We start from the raw sequence: 19,544 nt of genomic DNA on the forward strand, positions 1-19,544 counted from the left end.
GAATATATAGAAAAAGAGAAAACAAATTTCATGAGAACTCAGTTGATATTTAGAGTATAGTGTGTTTGTGTGTGTGTGTGAATCAAACTCACATTCAATTCCAAAACGGAGCCCAGGCAGTCGGTCATGGGCGATATTATGAATGCGCTGAACACAATGGCCAAGGTAATCGCTTTCGAATACTCATCAATTTCGGCGCCCTTCTCCAAGCTGGGATCCTTGTCCTGGGTGAACTCACTGATGGGCTCCTTCAGCACGAACCGATGCACCAGAGCGCGCACAATCTGCAATGTTGCAACAACAATCTGTGTGAATCTATGCAGTATATCAAAGATGTGCAACAATAACAGCAACAGCAACAGCAACAACAACAGCAGCTGCAGCAACTGTGTGGCACGAAATCCAAAATGTAATCTATGTGGCAAAACAACTTGGCCAGAATGACCCACCCAGCAGCAGATGGTCCAAATAAAGTGCTAAGCATTACAGAAACTATCTCAAGGGTATGAAACAAGTGGCAATGATTTTTCAGTATGTTGCATGACTAACGAATACTCTGTAAATGTCAAATAACATATTCTTTTTCTAATCCTAACACCATTAAACAATGCTCGAGTTATAGCACTCCTTAAAAACTATCCAACTATTTCCTCAGTCGCTTCTATCACTGCTAACTTCCCAAAGACAACTAATAGGCCACCTACCTCTCGTGAAACGAAACACTCGATGGGAAACGTCAGCAGTATGGATATGGAGAAGAGCACACGCGAGAAATTCATTAAGTCATCATCCCAGCAATAGTTCTCGAGTAAATCGCCTGCAATAGAGAAACGAAGCAGAGCATAGATTATATGGCCAGCAGGGCAACAGATTAAAATGGCGCTTTAACAGCGCTCTAAAAAGAGGACGAAGAAGGAGGCAAAATAAGAGACCAGAAAATGCCATTAAATGCGAGCGTAATTGTCAATTAGTTTACCCTGGGAGAGGGCGCGGAATGTTGAATAGCCCGCGATGCCGAAGAGCGCTGCCACAGTCCAGGCAAATCCAATCGAGATGTGGGTGACCTTCTCCCAGCGTTCCATGGTCGCCTCTCGCATCGATTGATAAACGAGAAATGTGTTGTGATGACACATGAAAGCTAAACCGAGAGGGAGAGCGAAAAGAGAGAGAGAGAGAGAGAGAGAGAGAGAGAGGTATGTTAGAGCTGACATTGAGCGTGACAAATGTAATTTAATTGTTTCTTCTTCTTTTTTCAGTCTTGAGTCCTTAGCCTGGCTTATCCGCAATCAAGTCGCGGTTTATGCCTGCTGCTGCATAATGCGCAGCATTTTAATGCGTAGCTACTCACCAAACACCATTATGCCCGTGGCGGGTATTAGATCCGTGTTAGCGAAGCGCCACGACTCGGCCGTATCCGTGCTAAACGCAGCAACAGGCGAAGGCAAAAAATGAAATATATATGCATAAATATAAAAAAGGGATACCTTTTAGCCTGGCTAGCTGAGAAATTACGCAAACTTAACACCAAATTAACATTTTTCCCTTTTCTTTTAGATTCACCGAGTGATGTAAGATTCACACTGGAAACAAGGACGTAGGTGCGGCTTATGCTCCATCGAGCCGACGGACAGAACATAATTTGCAGAAGATAAAAGCAGAGCGCGAACAGCACACAATGGCTGCAGCAGCAGGCGTGGCACAAATGTACACAAATTGGAAATTTATTTAAATTTTATGCCCAGCTACAAGCGCTCAAAGCTCGAGCACCCGTTGACCATGAAATACGCAACAGCAGTGGGTGGAGGAGGATGATGAGGAGGGGATGTGGTAGAGTGGCAGCTGAAGCAACTGGCGAGTGTTTGGCTGGCAGCTCGAGTCGCCGTTAGCAACAGTGTGGCAACTGCTAACGACTCGCCATCGCCACTGCGTTGCACACACTCGAAATGCTGCTGCCACAGACGGAGATAGACAGTTCCACTGCTGCTGCTGCTGCTGCTGCTGTGGCATGCAACAGCCATTCGACAAACTAATGAAAAGCTATAAAAGCCAAACAAGTGGCTCACTACATTTTATGGCACTGGGCGCCGCTCAATGCCGCCGGCCCGGACCCAGCCAAGCCGAGCTCGGCTAAGCCACCACAGATTTGCAGGCACTAAAGCGCCACTTAGTACTAAAGCGACCGGGACTCAACCTCAACCAATAACAAACTGAAAAAAAAAAAAAATGGAAAAATAAAAAAAAAAACAAGCGCCAACCACTGTACCGTTGTTTTTAGCCAAGAGCTTTGCCCATAAATTCGTTGCGGCAGTCGCGCAGCAACAAATTGTAATTAAAATGCAAATAAATCTGTGCGCGTTATTAGACAGCGTCGGCACTCATATTTTTGATAATTTGTATAAATTGCGTGAAATAATGAAAACAAAAGGGAAACACAAAAAATAAACACAATTTATACAACAAAAAATATATAACTCGGGGTAAAAAGGGCACGGCAGGCATTTCATTGTTTTGTGCTTGGATTCTAGTCATATTTTTCCATCTCAATATCTTGAGGGATATATTAATACCCATTTTGTATACATAAAATGTCTACTCATAGGATCTGTAAATTAATATATTATCCTTTAGTTCTGCGTTGCTTCTATCATATCAGTTCCTGTAAGCTCTTTAAGTTATGCAAAAGTTAGTCTATTTAAATCTAGAAAATTAACTAAAATAAACAACCTTGATTATTTAAAAAATATATATTTTTATTCAACCAAAATTTTAATATTTGTTAAGAAATAAATTAAAGAAAAACTATATTCATATAATCAAAAAAATATTCAAAATCCTCTTTTTTACTTCCAACTGGGCGGAATTTTAAATGATAATTCGAGTGAAATGCCTGGCGCACAGAGTAGACAAAAATCTTGTAATTTAAAATTTTACTGCATACGCTAACGGGAAAATTTAAATGAAAATGCCAAGAGCAACGATTCTTCTTAAGCAATTAACATTTTAGCTAACTCCAAGAATTTTAAAAATTATTGAATCCATTGGACAGCTTTGTTCTATTGTAATATTGCCTAATTAGTATTGCCGTAAGCATACAACTGAAAAAGTGGATGTTTAACGTTATTAAATGCATAAAAAAAATTTAATTAAAATCAACTAAATTCAGTTATAAAAGCCAAAGTAATAGAAATAAAATGAGAACATAATTGAAAATAAAGTGATGCATTAAAAAGCTTCTGTATTTGTGTATATTATTTTGACCTTCATAAAAAAACTAATTATGATCTCAACATGACTTGTTTCGTTTATTAAAGCCAGATGATATGCATGAAAAGGCATATTAAATTTGCCACACTTATTTGGCATACATAAATAACCCATAAACTATAAAATTTGATATTTATGAGTTTTGTTTTGGGCAATAAATAAATTTAGGAAACAGATAAAATCTAATATTTATATTGCTCAATTTGAGTTCAGCCAATTAAATGCATTTATTATTGATTTTAATAAATGTTGTATGAGCTCAATCTGCAGCAAATTTAAGTGCATACTTTCAGGCTGGCACATTAAAGCTGCAAAAGTTATCACGTACACGAACCATTCCAAACTCTTGCGCTGTGCAATTTAATTTATTGCATACTTTTCGGCAGGGTAATTTATTAGTTACGCGAATATATTTAGTAGATATCGGTTAACTGTGCAAAAACCTTGCCAATTCCCACACGTACATACTGATATTTGAAAATGAGTTTCAAATACCACAGCTAACAGACGTGTAGCCCTTCAAAATGAACTTTAACTTTCATTTGACACCCCACAACAAATTCGATTTATAGCCATTTACTGTCAGAAATTTAATTTCCCTTAGCCCCAACTGTCAGACATTCGAATTAAATATTTGGCAAGCCAACGGTAAATCCTATAGCCGCGCTTGTAATAAAACTTGCCAACCCATAAATAACTTATTCTCAAACATATACTCACACTTTATAATCGCCCGACATAAGTTTTATGATGACGGCAAACAATATGAAGACGACACACGCCAGGCTAATAAAACTGGCGCGCGCTAAACGGGAGACGTTCTTATAGAGGCACAGTGGCACCACAACGCCGACGGTGACAAAAAAGACGACGCCCAAACGCACCGCGCCCATCGAATCGCCCCAGGATGGAAAGAAACGTACCAAAACTTTTGATAAGGTATCGCCCACGACAACATTGTAAGATATCATGGCTGTAAAATAACAAAACTTTGTTAGTTACCTGGCTGTGTGTGTGTGGGTTTGGCTGTTGGCATACAGCCATACATTACAATATGTAATTTGGTGATTAGCGCCACTTACCCAGAAAAGGATACATGAACTGCAGCAGCGATAGCAGATAGTAGCCGTACTTGCCGTAGGCAGCCTCCATGATGCCCGGGTAGCTGAATCGACCGCAGATGTGACCGCATCTCACCTGCAATGATAAATCGAGCTTAGCAGCTAGATCTTTCTCCCTCTCTCTCTCTCTCTTTCTGTCTCTGTTGCTCTGTCGTCCATTCATTAATTATGCAAATTGTGATGATTTTTCGTAACGGATATGCATTTAATTTGCCGCGCGACGGTTAGCGAGACACGCGTTCAATTTCCGTTTCCGGCTGCGTTTCCGTTTCGGGCAAATGATTTGCAATTTGTGGCGCCTGGCCTGCTGGCCAACGCCATTAACTCACCATCAGTATGAGCGAATAGTCGGTTATGTAGGCCACCAGGATGAGCAATGCAAGGCCCAGGCCGAAGCCGGCCCGGTGCAGGGCGTAGGGTATGCCAATGACGCCGCTGCCAACGATGGAGTTGATATAGTTGAACGATGCTTGTGGTAATGAGGACAACGTGTCGCCTGATAGCCCATCCCCACGTTGTTGTTGTTGCTGTTGTTGTTGCGAGGACTGCTGCTGCTGCTGCTGCTGATGCTGTTGCTGCTGTGGCTGGCCCTGTTGCTGATGTGTCTGATGGTCGTTCTAGAGACAACGTTAAGCAAAAACAAAAGTTGTAGCGTAATAGTGGGAATGGCAGCTTGAGTGACTGTGGCTGTATCTCAGTGTGTGTGTGTGTGTGAGTCTCTGTGTGTATGTGTGTGTGTGTGTGTCCGTTGCGTTTCGGTTTTGGTTCGCTTTATTATTGTACGTTGATTGGGATAAGAGCGCAAAATTGCCTCGAGTGCCTCTTTACATCAAAAGCAAACTGTCCCCTTCTGACACACAATCAACCCCAGCCACCCCCCTCCTCACACACAGACAACGCTGCGTCGTATTCGCAATGTGCAGGTAGGTTACGTATACGCAACCTTATCGTAAATTGTTGCTGCCAGCGCCAGTTAGATTCTGCCATGTAGTAAAATGCTTGTGCGGCCCGCTTGCACGCTCTTCCACTCTTCATTTTTGCTTTTGTCAGTCATCCCGCTAGCGCGCTCGAAATGTAGCCATAAAAGACAAGTTTATATGAAGGGCTTAAACATAAACCCGAATAAAATGCCACATCACGGCGCAAGGCCAATGTTGTGACAGCAGAAACAGACTACCAGAAAGACTATGTCTATGTGTGTGTGTGTGTGTGTGTGTGTGCGTGCAGTTAGCCAAGTTAGTGGCAGCTGAAGCGTTTACTGCATTGCGAGCAAAAACTTTTACCAGCTGTTTGCAATTAAACAAGTTTTCACTTGCTTTTCTTGTATTTTTTATTTTTGCACTCCATTTTTCATATATTTTTTGCTGGCTGTGGCAACTAAGTTGTGCCCGGACAAACAGTGCGAAACGCCAAAACAGCTGAAAGCAAACAAGCTAACAAAGTTCTGGGTACAGTTGATGCTCCCTCTCGCTCTAATTCTCTTCGTCACTCTCTCCCTCTCACTCTCACTCGCACTCTGTAGCTGTGTCGCTCTGTCTGGCAAAGTTGCGAGTTAAAACCGTAAAGCAAATATTTGGTCGTAGCTACTTTAAAGGCCTTCTGCAGCATGCCGTGCAGCTGGGCGTAGGCGTTGGGGCATGGCGCTGCGTACTGAAAATTTCCAAAAGCAAATTACGTGCGAGTTGAGTTTCTCAATTCAATTAAGTGGCGACAGGTGGCAGAGTTCATTGCATACTTTATAGAGCAGCGAGCAGGTAGGTAAGCGATAGGGGGCAAGCGGCATGGCACGTGGCTGGAGTGCCATTAAAAATGCCATTTAGTATCAAAGCAAGTGGCTAATTATAGGCGTTGGCCAACTATTAAAAATGTTTGCTCTACACACACACACGAAAACAAAGCAACCATAGGCAGAGACAGAAAAGAGAAAGCGATAAGGGGAGCGAGACAGAGTCGTGTAATTCAACTCTCAACTCAAACGGGTCTGGCAAGGACGGCCAAAAATGAAATTACAAAGTGTCCTTCCGCCAAAACAAATTGCGGGCACAGCAAAAGCCAGAACCAGCCAGAGAGGCGGAGCGACAAACAAAGTTCTGACTGCTCGTTAATCTGGCAGCAGAGCGAACAAGTCGAAGTAAAGCTGGCCTTCCTCACTCTCTCTGTCTGTTTGTCTGTCCGTCTGCCACACGTGAGCGCCGAATGGTCGCATTTAAATGCCTAATTTATAACACGCATTGTTATTGTTCGCCTTTACGCGTGGCAATTAGCCGACAAATCCTGTAAATGCCACAACTGCTCAACACTCGCATAATACAACATGTTTTTTAAAGCGTTTCGCTTATCATTTGAATTCGAATTGGCATCGTCGCACGAATGGGAATGTGCCAAACTGAGGGCATTAAATATGTAAAGTCTCTGACAGGTGCCTACACTCGCATAATGTTGATACAAAAAGGAGGCAGAAGGTGGAGGGAGAAGGAGGAGCGGAAAAAGCATTATAGGAATAAATAAAAATTGCTGCCCGCACTCAGTGCAAGGGCCCGAAAAGTGCTGTCAGCCATAAAAGGGAGAATATTATAAAGAGTAAAGCATAAAATATGAAATATGTAAAAAAGGGACGTCCTGATAAGACGACGACGTGAATGCCACATAATTATTATGCGTGCCCTGTGCATACTTCATATTTACTCTCCAGAGGCTCTACTCAAGGCATTTATTTGTTGACACATGTTGGCGCACAGAGCACTCAATTTTATTCCGTTTTGCTGTTAACCAGAAACTTAAAGCAAACACACACACACACACACACACATACATACACAGTTCTTCTATATATTTGCCATGCACACAGTCCCATAAATAATTTGTCAGCCTTTGCCCAAACTCCCTGCCAAGCAATTAAAGCTCGCAATCCAATTAATTTCCCAAAGAGCAGTGCAAAACAAAAAATAATGCAAAAATAAAGCAGACAGAGAAAAATAAAAAATAAAAAGAGAGCTGCAAAAACTGCTCAGGTCGAAACTCAATTGAGCCAAAGCGTGTGAAGCGCAAAAGGCAACATGAAAAAAGAAAGAAAGAAAGAGAGAAAATAACAGAAATTACAAATAAAATTGCTGTAGGCAGGAGGCGGCATGCGCGACTATGAAATGCACTGCCAAGCTGAGATTTCATAATTTATATGGAAATGGAATTCGATTGAACTCGACTACGTGGAAAGGTACAAATATTTAGGCAGCTCTCTTTTTATCAAATTTATTCTAGCATTTGTATTCCATTTGCATTCAAGTAAAGCTCCCTCTAAGTGAATAATAGAATATTCTGGTATGTGAATTGGTTGGAAAGAGTGGGTGATACGATGATATGGATATATAGAGATCAAGAGAGTGAGAGACAGCAACAGAGAAAGAAAGATGGAGGAATCTATCCCTTTACTCTAGAAACGGGGAAGAAAGGGAGAAAGAGGTCGAGAGGGAGGATTAAAGCAGATAATGAAAAAGACAGAAAACGAGATAGATGCAGAGGGAGAGAGAGTTAGATACAGAGAAACAGAGAGAGAAAGGTAGAGGTAGGCAGAGGGAAAGAGAATTAACCAAATGAAGTCAAAGACACAGAAAAGAGAGCGAGACTAAGAAAGTAATAGTTTAAAGGAATTTATTTTTGGGAAAAATATTCTGCCCCCCTTGTATTTATATTTTTATGAATATTTAAGCATAGGCATAATCAAAGTATTTCTATATCTATAATCTCCAAATTCCATTTAAATAAAATGAAATTATATCCCGATATCAAAAACCCATATGCCTCTACTTTCGCTATTCTTTAACCAATATACACATACACTTACATAGCTACACACCTATACATATATACCAAATTAAAGCCCGAGAAGGAGTTTAGGCATTGCCTGACATTTTCACACACATACACACACACACACACACTCACACACGTAGAGCAAACTGAGGCCAGGTACACGTTTCTAATAAAAGGCAAACATTGTCTAAAGCAAACACAAACACAAACACAAATACAGACACCCACACCCACACTCACACTCACACTGACACTGACACTCACACAGACACAGACTTAAAGCTAGCCAATGACTAACCGGGCCAATCCAATGCCTCAGCTAGGAAGCAAACAAACCTTTTCATGCACTGCACGATTTTAATTAATAATATTCATGTAGCTGATGGGGCAACACACACAGCAAAATTGCCAGCTGCTCAGTGGAGCACACACACACACACAGACACACACACCAATACACCTCAAACACGTAAAAAAGTAAACTGCAGAGAAATTTGTTTGGCTAATGAAATTAGGCGCGAGCAGGTCAAAAAGCTGAAACTCAAATGGAAGCAAACAAAAAAAATGTGTAAGCGAAAGAAAAAAAAACGTGGACAAGTGGAAAGAAGAGGAAAACGTGTCGCTTGCTTGATTTGAATTTGTTGTGGCAAAAGCGTTTAGGCACAAATGTCAATACCAGGTGCGAGCAGGTGCGGCAGGTGCGGCAGGGGTGGTGTGGCTAGGTGCCATAAGCTGCTGCAATTAACATGCGCTAACCAAAATGTTCAACCGCAATTATGCGCATGGCAAATGTCGAGCTGCGCTTTTTGTGAGTGAGTGTGTGTGTGTGTGTGTGTGTGGCTTGTTGACTTGTTGGTGTTGTTGCCTGTTGTTGTGGCCATGTTGTTGTTGCTGCACATGCAGATAAACAAACAAGCCCGCCATCCAGCCAGCCACACAACAAGCCATCTAGACCCCTGTTCCTCGCCCTTGCCGTAGAGTAAACAGCAGCCACCTGTCCAACACACGTACAACAGCAACAACAACACAACAGCAACAAGGAAATAGATTTTTTTTTTTTGTTCTTTGCGACCTTCTGCCATGGCCATTTGCCGTTGTGTTTTTTGGCTTTTGTCTTGCTTTTAACTGTTTGCCATTTCAATCTGCTGACTCTGGCTTGGCCATTGCGACTGCTTCACGAATTTAATTAGATTTTCGGCCAAGCCACTTGCCAATTAATAAGTTATTTGAATGCTTTTTAGCAAAACTTGCACATAAATTACGTATACAAGCTTTCGTTTTTGTCAATTTGCTGCAAGCGCCTCTCGCCCCCGCTGCCCATTTGCGTTCCGGCTCTAACTGGCCTTGCGTCTTGCGTCTTGCCCCTTGCGCCTTGCCCCTTACCCCTTGCGCCTGGCTAGCCATTAGTTGGGCAAACAATCAGCTACTTAGTGTGTCCGGGTTGAGAATTCGCTTTTGCTTTCACTTTCATCCTGGCCATGGATTTTAGTTTTCCTCTGTCTTTGCCTGCTTTGCTTCCCACTTCCTCTTCTTCTTCTGTCTTTTTTTTCTGCCTTGTTCTTAATGTTGAGCCTCGCTTTGCTTTTTGGGCAGCCTTGTTAGGCTTAATGGCAATGCCAACACTTTCAGTGTGAGCCTACGAAAACAATGCCTGCACACGCACAGTCACACACGCCCACAACCACCCACACACACACACATACACACACATTTGCTATGCATAGTCGTGTAACAACATATCAAATTACACAACTTTTTTTTTTTTTTTGCCGGCATTGTCCTCAAGCAGAAATGAAATTTGCTGCAAAGTTTTTGGTACGTATTCCTTCTATTATTCCTCTCAGCCTTTAAATGCCTCTGAATATCCTTTGAGACATTAAAAATTCGCTTTTAGCATTTAAGAGCTTCACAAGAGGTCTTAAAGCTGGCGTCTTTAAAAATGTGTAAAAGAGAATATTTCTATATATCAGATGAGAATTATTACAAGCAAAGCAGCAGGAAAATTTCGATTCAGCTTCTAGTTATAATTAAATTTAATTATGAATAGTATCCATTGGCTGGCGCTAAAAGCCAATGTGATTGAGAACAAAACGTTTTATCTTATTATTGAGCAAAGCCGCTTTGATCTGCCCAGAGATAGCCGCGTTTATCTAGACTTTGCTTATGCGCTTTAAGGTCAAATCTCAGAAATGCAAATTTCATGCAAAATTAAACAGAATTCGCCCTTTCAGGCGCTCGGACAAGTTAAGCCATTAAAGCTGCACGAAAAAAAAGATGGCGCATTCAAAGCAGCATCAAGCCGAAGGAAAAGTTAAATATTTGCACCTCCGCAGACATATTTACTACCTACTATATATCTATACATATATTACTGAATAGCAAAGGAGAAACAGAATTCAGTTAATGTCAAAAAAGCAAAGGGAAAGAGCCGAAGAGCAGGCGAGCAGAGGAAAGTGAATTGCACTTCATTTTTCATCATCAGCTCAACTGGATTTTTAATAAACTCAAATTGAAATGAAATTTAATAAAGAGAGCAAGAGCAGGAGGTGGGGCAGCAGGCAACGGTGGCGGCGCGTCAGGCGGAAAATATTTAGAATAGTATAAGAAAATTCTTTGATGCCGCAGACCAAGTGAAATTTCCGCCAGCTCTCGAGAAGGCTGCGGCCAATGCCAGCAATTTTAAGCACCCAAAGCTCGCTCTCCCTTTCGCTCTCCCTCCCTCTCTCTCTCTCTCTCTATGTGTGTGAGTTTTTTATGCATTTGGAATTCGTTGAATGTGAATGTGAATATGTATGCAAAGACATGTCGATTTGCATGTTGCTGGATGGGCAAGAGAATGGTCAGGGGTAGGGTGAGGGCGAGGGTGAGGGCGTGGGTGAGGAGAATCTGGGTCAGTTATTACCTTCATTAAATTGTTGAAGTCGTCGAATGCATATGCTTCAGCAGCGGACACATCGCTGCCCTACAAAAAACAACGCAGCATCGATTTTGCAAATCAAATTGTTAGTCATTTAATCAAGTTCGGTTCAATGGGGGGCGGGGGTCAAATGCAGTGCCGTCCCTTAGCCACGGAAAATGCCATTCGGCTGTGCAAAGTGTGCGATTTGTGCGAGTGGGCCATAAAAAATCATGCGCTATCAAAATATGCATTGCAAACCAAAGGCAAAAAAAAGAAAAACAACAGATACAATAGCAACAAGAAGCAGTAAAAGAGAGAGTGAGAGAGAGAGAGAGAGCAAATAACAATATATTTCGCATGCCAAATATATACGTAGATTGAACACGTGTTTTTATTTACTCAGCGAGAAATGCATGTGGGGTATATTGATTTTGTGCATGTGTAGGTAAAATATTGAGGTAGGCTGCCTTGACTTGGTTATCAGAAAGAAAAGTTGAATTGATTTGGATATTTTTTTTATAGAAAAATAGGTAAGGAAACAAGGATAGGATATCAACCCAAAAGATTAAAAATATAAAATGAAGTTCTCTAAATATGAGTAAAATTTTAATGTACAGCATTTTTAGTTAATGGACAAGAAATGTTAAAAGTTAAAAAATAAAAATTTTAATAACTAAAACACAAGCATTGGTTAGATATTGACAATCTTGTGAAAATTAGTGGCAAAGAAAATTGGATAAATATTTTGTGGTAGAGATTAATATTATATTAAATTTTTTTTTTTAATTTAATAAATATATTTATAAAAAAATTTTCCGCTATTTAATTGAAAATTAATCAAAAAAAAGTATTTTCTTTTTTTTTTTGTTATATGTATATACATTATAATTATTATTATATTTATTGGATGTCACACGACAATTATATAAAATAGATTCATTCCAGCCTAAAAATAATATCCATCAATATTACCATTATCTATCAACATTATCATCCCTCTCTTAAGATAACTATCAGCTTTGTAGACCTAAATTTGTTTTATATTTTCGTTAGTAAATTGAATACGTTTGCCGCCGCACTAACTAAGCTCTGATTTAAGAGCTACGAGCCCAGGGTATCAGCGACGGCTTATACACTTGGGCTTACAACATTTGCACTTGTTTTATGTAGCAATGCGGCTCAGCCCAATGGACTTGCTGTTGCCATTTACGCTTGCTCCCGCCCCCACTCACACTTTGAATGGGACTTTCTCCTCTTTCTCTTTCCTTTTCTTTATTTTTTTGCCGATATTATTGTTTCGCGTCGCCGTCAGTTACCAAGATATTCACAAATACAGAGGCCACAGAGCAGCGAACAGGCAGCGGGCTGCGGAAAGAGCTACAGCCAGAGCCTCAGATATACAGTTGGCCCAGAGCGCATTTGTTTTTATTGTTTTGCCACCAGACACACGCACACACACACAGACACAAATACAGATACAGAGATACACTCACACATACACACTCGCTGAATCCATCACTGAGGCATAAAATCGGCGTGAACGTGAAATCGAAACCATTTAAAGCAGCAAAGCCATCCCCAGAGAGGGCGCTAGGTGGCGTGGGCGTGAACGGAGGGAGGGGAGGCAAGGCAATGGCTTTTAGCCGATGCCTGGCCGCACCTAAGGAACGCTTTCACTGGCCTGGCTCGCACTTGGCCATTTTTTATGTGCGGCTTGAGATTTTTATTGCTCGTCTACTCAGATAATGCGCTCAAAAAAAAAAAAAAAAAAAAAAATCAGAAAAGAAAAACAAAAATCTCTAGCAGCAGCTGTTGAATGCACGCAATGTGCCATTTTATAGATTATATATGTATATATATATAGCACATCAAAGTCTCTGACATCGTTCAGCTCTTTTTTTCGACAGTCGTGACATGTGCAACACGTTATGCACTTGATGCATTGCATAACATGCACTCGGACTCAGCTCTGTGTTTGCACTTCGATTTGATTTGTATGCCACGCCCACGCACACAGCGCCCACTGGCATGCACTTAGTCACTGTCGGTGTCAGAGAAAAAGTGAAAAGTAAAATGGAAAATGGAAAAGACGATGACGTCGCTGCCGCTGCCGTCTCTGGCGCCGCATTGGCCTTCGAATTGTTTTTAAATAGATTTCTTCGACGATTTCTTGATTTGTCAATGGGCCATGGTCAATGGCCAGGGATGTGGCCATTCAATTAGGTCGATTTTACTTAAAATTAATGCATGCGCCTGGCCGGCCCTCGGCTCGTGTCACATTGCGCATTCAGCAAATGCTGCCAAGCATGGCGTATACTTAATATTGTTTTGCTCCATATATTTACGCCCCAAGGCAATTGCTATTTTTACTGGCATGCACATGGCTTACGCTTTGGACGGAAATCCTTTGCAATCTATTGGAAAGCAACTTGCATAGAGCCATAATTGAATTAATAAACAGTTTTCTGACGCATATTTTATTTATATGCCAGCGAATAGTGCAATTGCATTGCCCTTCAATTAAGTTGTTGTTAAGGAAAACAATTATTCTGCTATAAATTGTTGGTAAATATGTGATTACGGCGAGGATGTGACCTGACTAATCAGCATTTATAGCGTATTCCCTTTATTGCCATAAAAATTGATCAAAAGTAATACAAGGCTTGGCTTGGCTTATATTTAGATTGCATTGTCGAAAGCTGTTTAATTTTCACATTTACAACTTTTTTAAATTCTCTTCGATTCCACAGATTTTTCATTGGAATTAATAGAATCAATAGAATAAAAGAAATAGAGAATAATAAAACGTAAATTGTTAAATTTATATTGAAGATGAATTATTTTCCTTCATTAACATGGACCTTTTCTTTAAGTCCTTATAAGATGAGGGAAGTAACACCATTCTCTATCTTATTATGTGTCATAGGGAGAGACGGACGGACAGCAAGACGGATATTGCACAAAATCAATATACTTATGAAACAAGGAATAATATATAAAACAATTTATTACATGCTACTGTCGTTAAAGTATAAATTATTTGCAAATATTCTCATATTTTTATATAATGACAGAAATATAAAAAAAATTTAGATAATAAACAGTTTTACTACTCACAAATACTAAAATATTGTATTTTATTCATATTTCTTGTCTCACTTTTAATTTATTTGACTCGTAAGCCAAGTTTATATAAGCCTCTTAAAAATCCTCTTAAGCAGCTCTAGCTGTAGCTTCTATTTAAAGTCCTCTAGCAGAATCATATTTGAGCAGCATTTCATCTTGGGATAACTGTAGCTTAAGCTGGTCTGTCAGCTGATTGGCTTACACAGATATCAAGTGCTGTGAATTGCGGGCTTTGTGCCTGGAACAGGTGTATCAATATTTGCACCTTGTGCACGTGTTGCCACAAGCGCTGCACTCGCATTTGTATGCAGCGGCTGATGCAGACGACATTGATTTCTCTTATCGCAACTTGTTGTGGGGCTGTGGTTGGGGATTTGAGGTCGACAATGCGAGTGCAGCGAGTGGCGTTGACGTTTTTATTTGATATTTAAACAATGCGAATGCCGCCGCCGTTGCCGTCGCCTGGCTTCCTGGCGCAGCCAAAACACTATGCGCTGCTAGTCGTGGCCTGGCAAGGCCTGCCTTAAGGTCGCACTCCGAGCCGCATGCCATGCATATTAAGCGACGATTAAGCAGAAGCTTCTGGCTATGCCACATACCACATGCCGCATGCCGCATGCCACATGCTGTTGCATGGCCATCATAACAATGCTGCACAAACTCATCAGTATGTGCAGCAGGCGTCGCAAATGCCGCAGCATCTAGATACGAGTCTCTCTCTGTATGTGTGTGTGTGTAATTAAAGCTCAAGACGCGCGCGCGATTTATCGATTTTATGATAAAAACGGCTGCACACACAGCCGTTTCCCAAGATTTGCCACGCCTAATTAAATCTGTAGGACATGCCCATAATTCCTTCTGACTCTTTTTTTTTCGTTAGGCCAATTCCCTTGGCAGGCCAAAAAGAAACTGACAAATTGTGCGCAGCCAGCAAAGGTCACAATACACACGATGAATAAGGTACATTTCATAAGGTTGCAAGTTCTTGTGGTTTATCCCACGCACACACACACACATACGCCCACACACACAACGACTGGAACACCCTTCATTAATCATAAGCATGAATGTGTGTGTGTGTGTTGCATGTGATTTATTAATTTTCCTGTGAGCAGAGCTGGCAGACAATATGGATACATATTGAGTTATCACTCAATCAAAACTGTATTAGCTGTCGAGTTGCTCTTGTTGCTGTGTGTCATTGTCTTAATGCCCCGGGCGTGTGTAATTTGCGTGTTATTGTTGTTGTAGTTGTTGTTGTTGCTGTTGCCCCGTCATCGCCATTAAAGGCAGCCGAAAACAAATTGATTTCATTCATGATTTAACAGTTTGCTCGATTGGGCGCACACGCAAGCCAATTGCCAAGATAATCCTCAGATTGTTTATTTGCACAGTTTTATATACAGCACACACACACAAACACACACAGTCACACCATAACTCTAATGAATTTTGTGTCAGACTCAGCCGCAGCCCAGCCTCAACGGTCCCAAACATTCGCCTGAGTTTGTATTTTAACAATCTTAAGGGATTATCGGCACGTCAATAGCTTCTGCACACATCGACGCACAGTTATGCATATATCAATGTAGATAAGTATATAAGTATGTGTGTGTGTGTGTGTGTGTGTATTGGCATACTACTACATATACTGTTGGGGCTTTCATCGGAATTCATTTTGCAAAGTATTCATATGTATGTAAATCGGAGTTGACCGCGTGACTTGGCTGCCAATGAACAATGAACATCGTCCTGATGCGAACGAAAGATAAAGCAGCCAGGGCAAAAGTATTAATTAAAATGCAAATTGAATTAAATTCAAAATTAAATGCTGCCTATTAACATATTTGTAGTAATTCAATTCGAAAATTGTAGTATTTGCATATGCTGAGCAGAGCGAACAGAACTTGCAGTCAAGGCAACTGGCCGTATCTATAGCTATATATCGATGTAAGTATGTATGCAATAATTTGAAAAGTGAAAATATTCATTCTAATTAGCTTACTATGTACAGTGATAGTTTTTATACCTTCCTGAGATGGGAAGTTATTTTCAAAGTAGGTTGAAGGATAAAGTTAAATACATTTGGAACCAACTGTTACTTGAAGCAGCGAAAAACAACTCCAAATCTGTATGATTCATTTAATTTAACTTATTCAATATAATGTAATAGTTTTATATGCTGTATTTATACAAGTCAGCAAGACATAATTAAGCCACACATTAGATGGGGTAGAATATAACATATTGTATACCAAACCAGCCCAAATGCTCTACTCCAGACTTAGAGGAAGCAGACTTCAAGTTGACTTGTAGTAAATTATTGACTATAATAATTATTTATTTATAATATATGTAACTATTAAATTTCAATGAATACCAATTCAATTTGCTCTTATAGAAATACGACGGAGCCCATCAAAATGCTAGACTGCGCGTAAATTACTTATACATATCATATATCATAATCATACCCTATAATCCCAACTATAATTTCTATTATACCCCAAAGACTTCTCGATTTTTGACACACTCTTTTCATACAACTGGAATACACTTTGTCCTATCCAATCGCCTGGCCATTAATATTTGCCCACCCTAAATTCTCGTGACTCTGTCGTGTTTCTCGTGCTACAAACTCTCACGCCCATGAAATGCAATGAAAATAAGGAAAAGCCCTAAAATTGATTGCCTGACAATGCATGTTAGTTATCAACATGTTGGCATGTGCATGCTGTGAAAATGATAAATACTGCATAAGAAGATAAATAAATAAATGTGCAAACTGTGAAAACACATGTAGCATGTACACGGACACACACATATAAACAGGCAGGCAGACAGAGACACAAACACATGCAAATAGATTTACATATATAAATATGTGCATTACATATGTACATTTTATTTGGCCATGCATTAAAATTGATTTCAACGCATGTTGAAAATCAAGCATGATAATCTGTTCGAGCGAAAAGCAATTAATTCATGAAAAAAAGCCCATTAAGCATACGCCATGTGCAACCAACAAGGAAAGCCCAATAAATGCTTGATTAAATCGTGCCAAATGAACCAAAGTGGAGAGTGCACTCTATAGATTTTCTCCGTATTCAAAGTGGGTCTTATTAGGGAGAGGGTGGTGGAGGGGAGAAGAACTTTGTGCCTGGCTTCTTGTGAAAACACCACTTGCTGAGCTGCTGCGGCTGCTGCTGCTGCTGCTGCTGCTGCTGCTGCTGCTGCTGCTGCTGCTGCTGCTGCTGCTGCTGCTGCTCTTGAGCAATTGCCCAATTGCTCAGTTGCTGGTTGATGCGGTTGCAATTAGTTGTTGTTGGCGCAGCCATTGTGGCAAGTTAATGAGCGCAATTGCTCGCAATTAAAGCACACACAAAAGACCAACAAGCACTGCCCACAACATGAAGGACCCAAAAAAGGCTTCCGGGCAGCCAAAAATGCATGCAATTAATAAAGGGTGAGTGTGCGAGGATGTGTGAAAGTGAATGTACAGGTGTGTGTGTGTGTGCGGGTGTGTGTGTGTGTGTGCGGGTGTGTGTGTGTGTGTGTGGGCGTATATGTGCTACTATTTACAACGTGTGGCAAGCACTCACCTGCCGTTGCAGTATGTAACTGAATTCCGTTGCCGTGTTGCGTCGACTGTCGTTCATTTTGCCGTCTTGCTGCGAGTGTTATGGCCAAAGTTTGAACAGCAAGTGCCTTGGTTGTTGGGCTTAGATTTTAGTGTTGCGCCCGAGTTCAGTTTAGTTAAGTTAACTCAAGTTTGCTTTTGGATTCAGGTGGGTGGTGTGCGGTGTTTGGTCTCGCTTCCGCTGTAGCTGCTTCACGGCCTTTGACTGCACTCAGCGACCATATGAAAATGCTACTGGAAAACTCATTTAACGAAAACACCAGTTTCCTGAGAAGTTAATGGACATGTTAAAAATGAAACTATTAAATGAAATGAAAGAAAAACTTTCATAATTTAAAAACTTTCTACCCAAATATATGTACGAATAACTTCCACAAGTTACTTTTGACAGCACTCAAAATATAACTTTTTGTGGTTTTTTGTTTCATAAAAGAATATTACTTTGAATTTTGTAGTTTTTGCAAATATTTACACTTATTTCATTATAAACAATAATATTTTAAGCAAGATTTTTGGTAAAATAAAATAAATAATATATATAAAATGAAACAAAAAAATTTTACACAAAAATATATATTTTTTTTTAAAATATGATATTAAAAAAATATATATTAATAATTTGTTTTTAGCTTTAAAAAATTCAAATTTTATTATGAATGTTTAAAAATCAAGCTATGAATATTTCAACAGTTTTTATTTTATTTTTTTATTTGTATTCCTTGAATATTGCTATAATAACTATTAAATAAATATTATGTGTATGGGGAAACAGGATTAATAAAAAAATAAATATTGTATACTAAAAATGAAAACCTTTATAAATGCATGTAAGCCTTTATAAGTTAAAATAAGCATGCATATGAATTTATATTAAAGATACTTACTTACAAAAACACATATTTTAACAAAATAAATATTTGTAATAAAAATAAAATTGGAATAAATATAGCGAAAAAATAAATATATATATATTCTTTTTTTTAATTAATTAATGTATTAATTATTTTTATATTTAAATTAAAATAATACGTTTAAATAAATAATAGAATAAATATAAATAGAAATTAAATTAGCGTAAATAAATAAAAACATGCATACATATAATACATGTAATAAAATATATTGAAATAAATAATTATCTAATACTATTATAAGTCCTTTGTATATGAGCAAATATACATATGTATAAATATAAAATTGCATAGATTTAATATTAAACATAAATATGCATAAATCACATTTCCTATAAGATTCACTTTCAATTGCCGCACAGTTTTCGCTCTCAACAGCTGTACACAACAACAACAACAACAATAACAACAACTACAGTTCGAACAACAACTTTCCATACAGCACACACAAATGTACGCAAAGAGTCAATTGAAATCGTTTTGCAATGAAATTCAATTAATTTGAAAACAGTTTTCCTTTATTGGTTGCATTTCACATTTACTTTTCGGTTACGTTTCGAGCGTGTTTTCGATTGGGCTGCGAGTTGGTTGCTTCGACGCTTTCGTTGAGACTGCTGCAATACAAATATATTGCAAAACTCTCAACAAGGATAACGTTGGCGTCGTCGTCGTCGTCGTCGTCGCCGTCGCCGTCACCGTCGTCGTCGTCCTGTCGTCTGCCGATGTTGTCCTCGTCTCGCGTTCTATTTGCCGTTGAAGTTTTGTGCTCA

General features: G+C 39.6%; 1 protein-coding gene across 4 annotated transcripts in view; it reads right to left on the bottom strand.

Moving 5' to 3' along the window:
* LOC6578849 (putative sodium-coupled neutral amino acid transporter 11) overlaps window positions 1-19,544 on the bottom strand; it is a 46,387-nt gene that overhangs the window by 2,064 nt on the left and 24,779 nt on the right. For 2 of the 4 annotated variants that reach the window (XM_044011134.1, XM_044011133.1), the window contains 9 exons: window positions 17,826-18,130; window positions 11,098-11,157; window positions 4,715-5,002; window positions 4,347-4,461; window positions 3,985-4,237; window positions 1,349-1,419; window positions 977-1,138; window positions 705-817; window positions 93-284 (listed from right to left, as the gene is read on the bottom strand). In XM_044011134.1, coding sequence (XP_043867069.1) covers window positions 93-284; window positions 705-817; window positions 977-1,138; window positions 1,349-1,419; window positions 3,985-4,237; window positions 4,347-4,461; window positions 4,715-5,002; window positions 11,098-11,157; window positions 17,826-17,882 — 1,311 coding nt within the window. In that variant the 5' untranslated portion in view covers window positions 17,883-18,130. Of the gene's footprint in view, window positions 1-92; window positions 285-704; window positions 818-976; window positions 1,139-1,348; window positions 1,420-3,984; window positions 4,238-4,346; window positions 4,462-4,714; window positions 5,003-11,097; window positions 11,158-17,825; window positions 18,131-19,316; window positions 19,417-19,544 lie in introns of those variants that run through there. The other 2 variants (XM_002004715.4, XM_015163346.3) reach the window with 2 other exon arrangements.

Source organism: Drosophila mojavensis, unplaced genomic scaffold (genome assembly GCF_018153725.1).
Source record: "Drosophila mojavensis isolate 15081-1352.22 unplaced genomic scaffold, ASM1815372v1 contig_80, whole genome shotgun sequence".
In the NCBI taxonomy this organism is placed as follows: Eukaryota; Metazoa; Arthropoda; class Insecta; order Diptera; family Drosophilidae; genus Drosophila; species Drosophila mojavensis.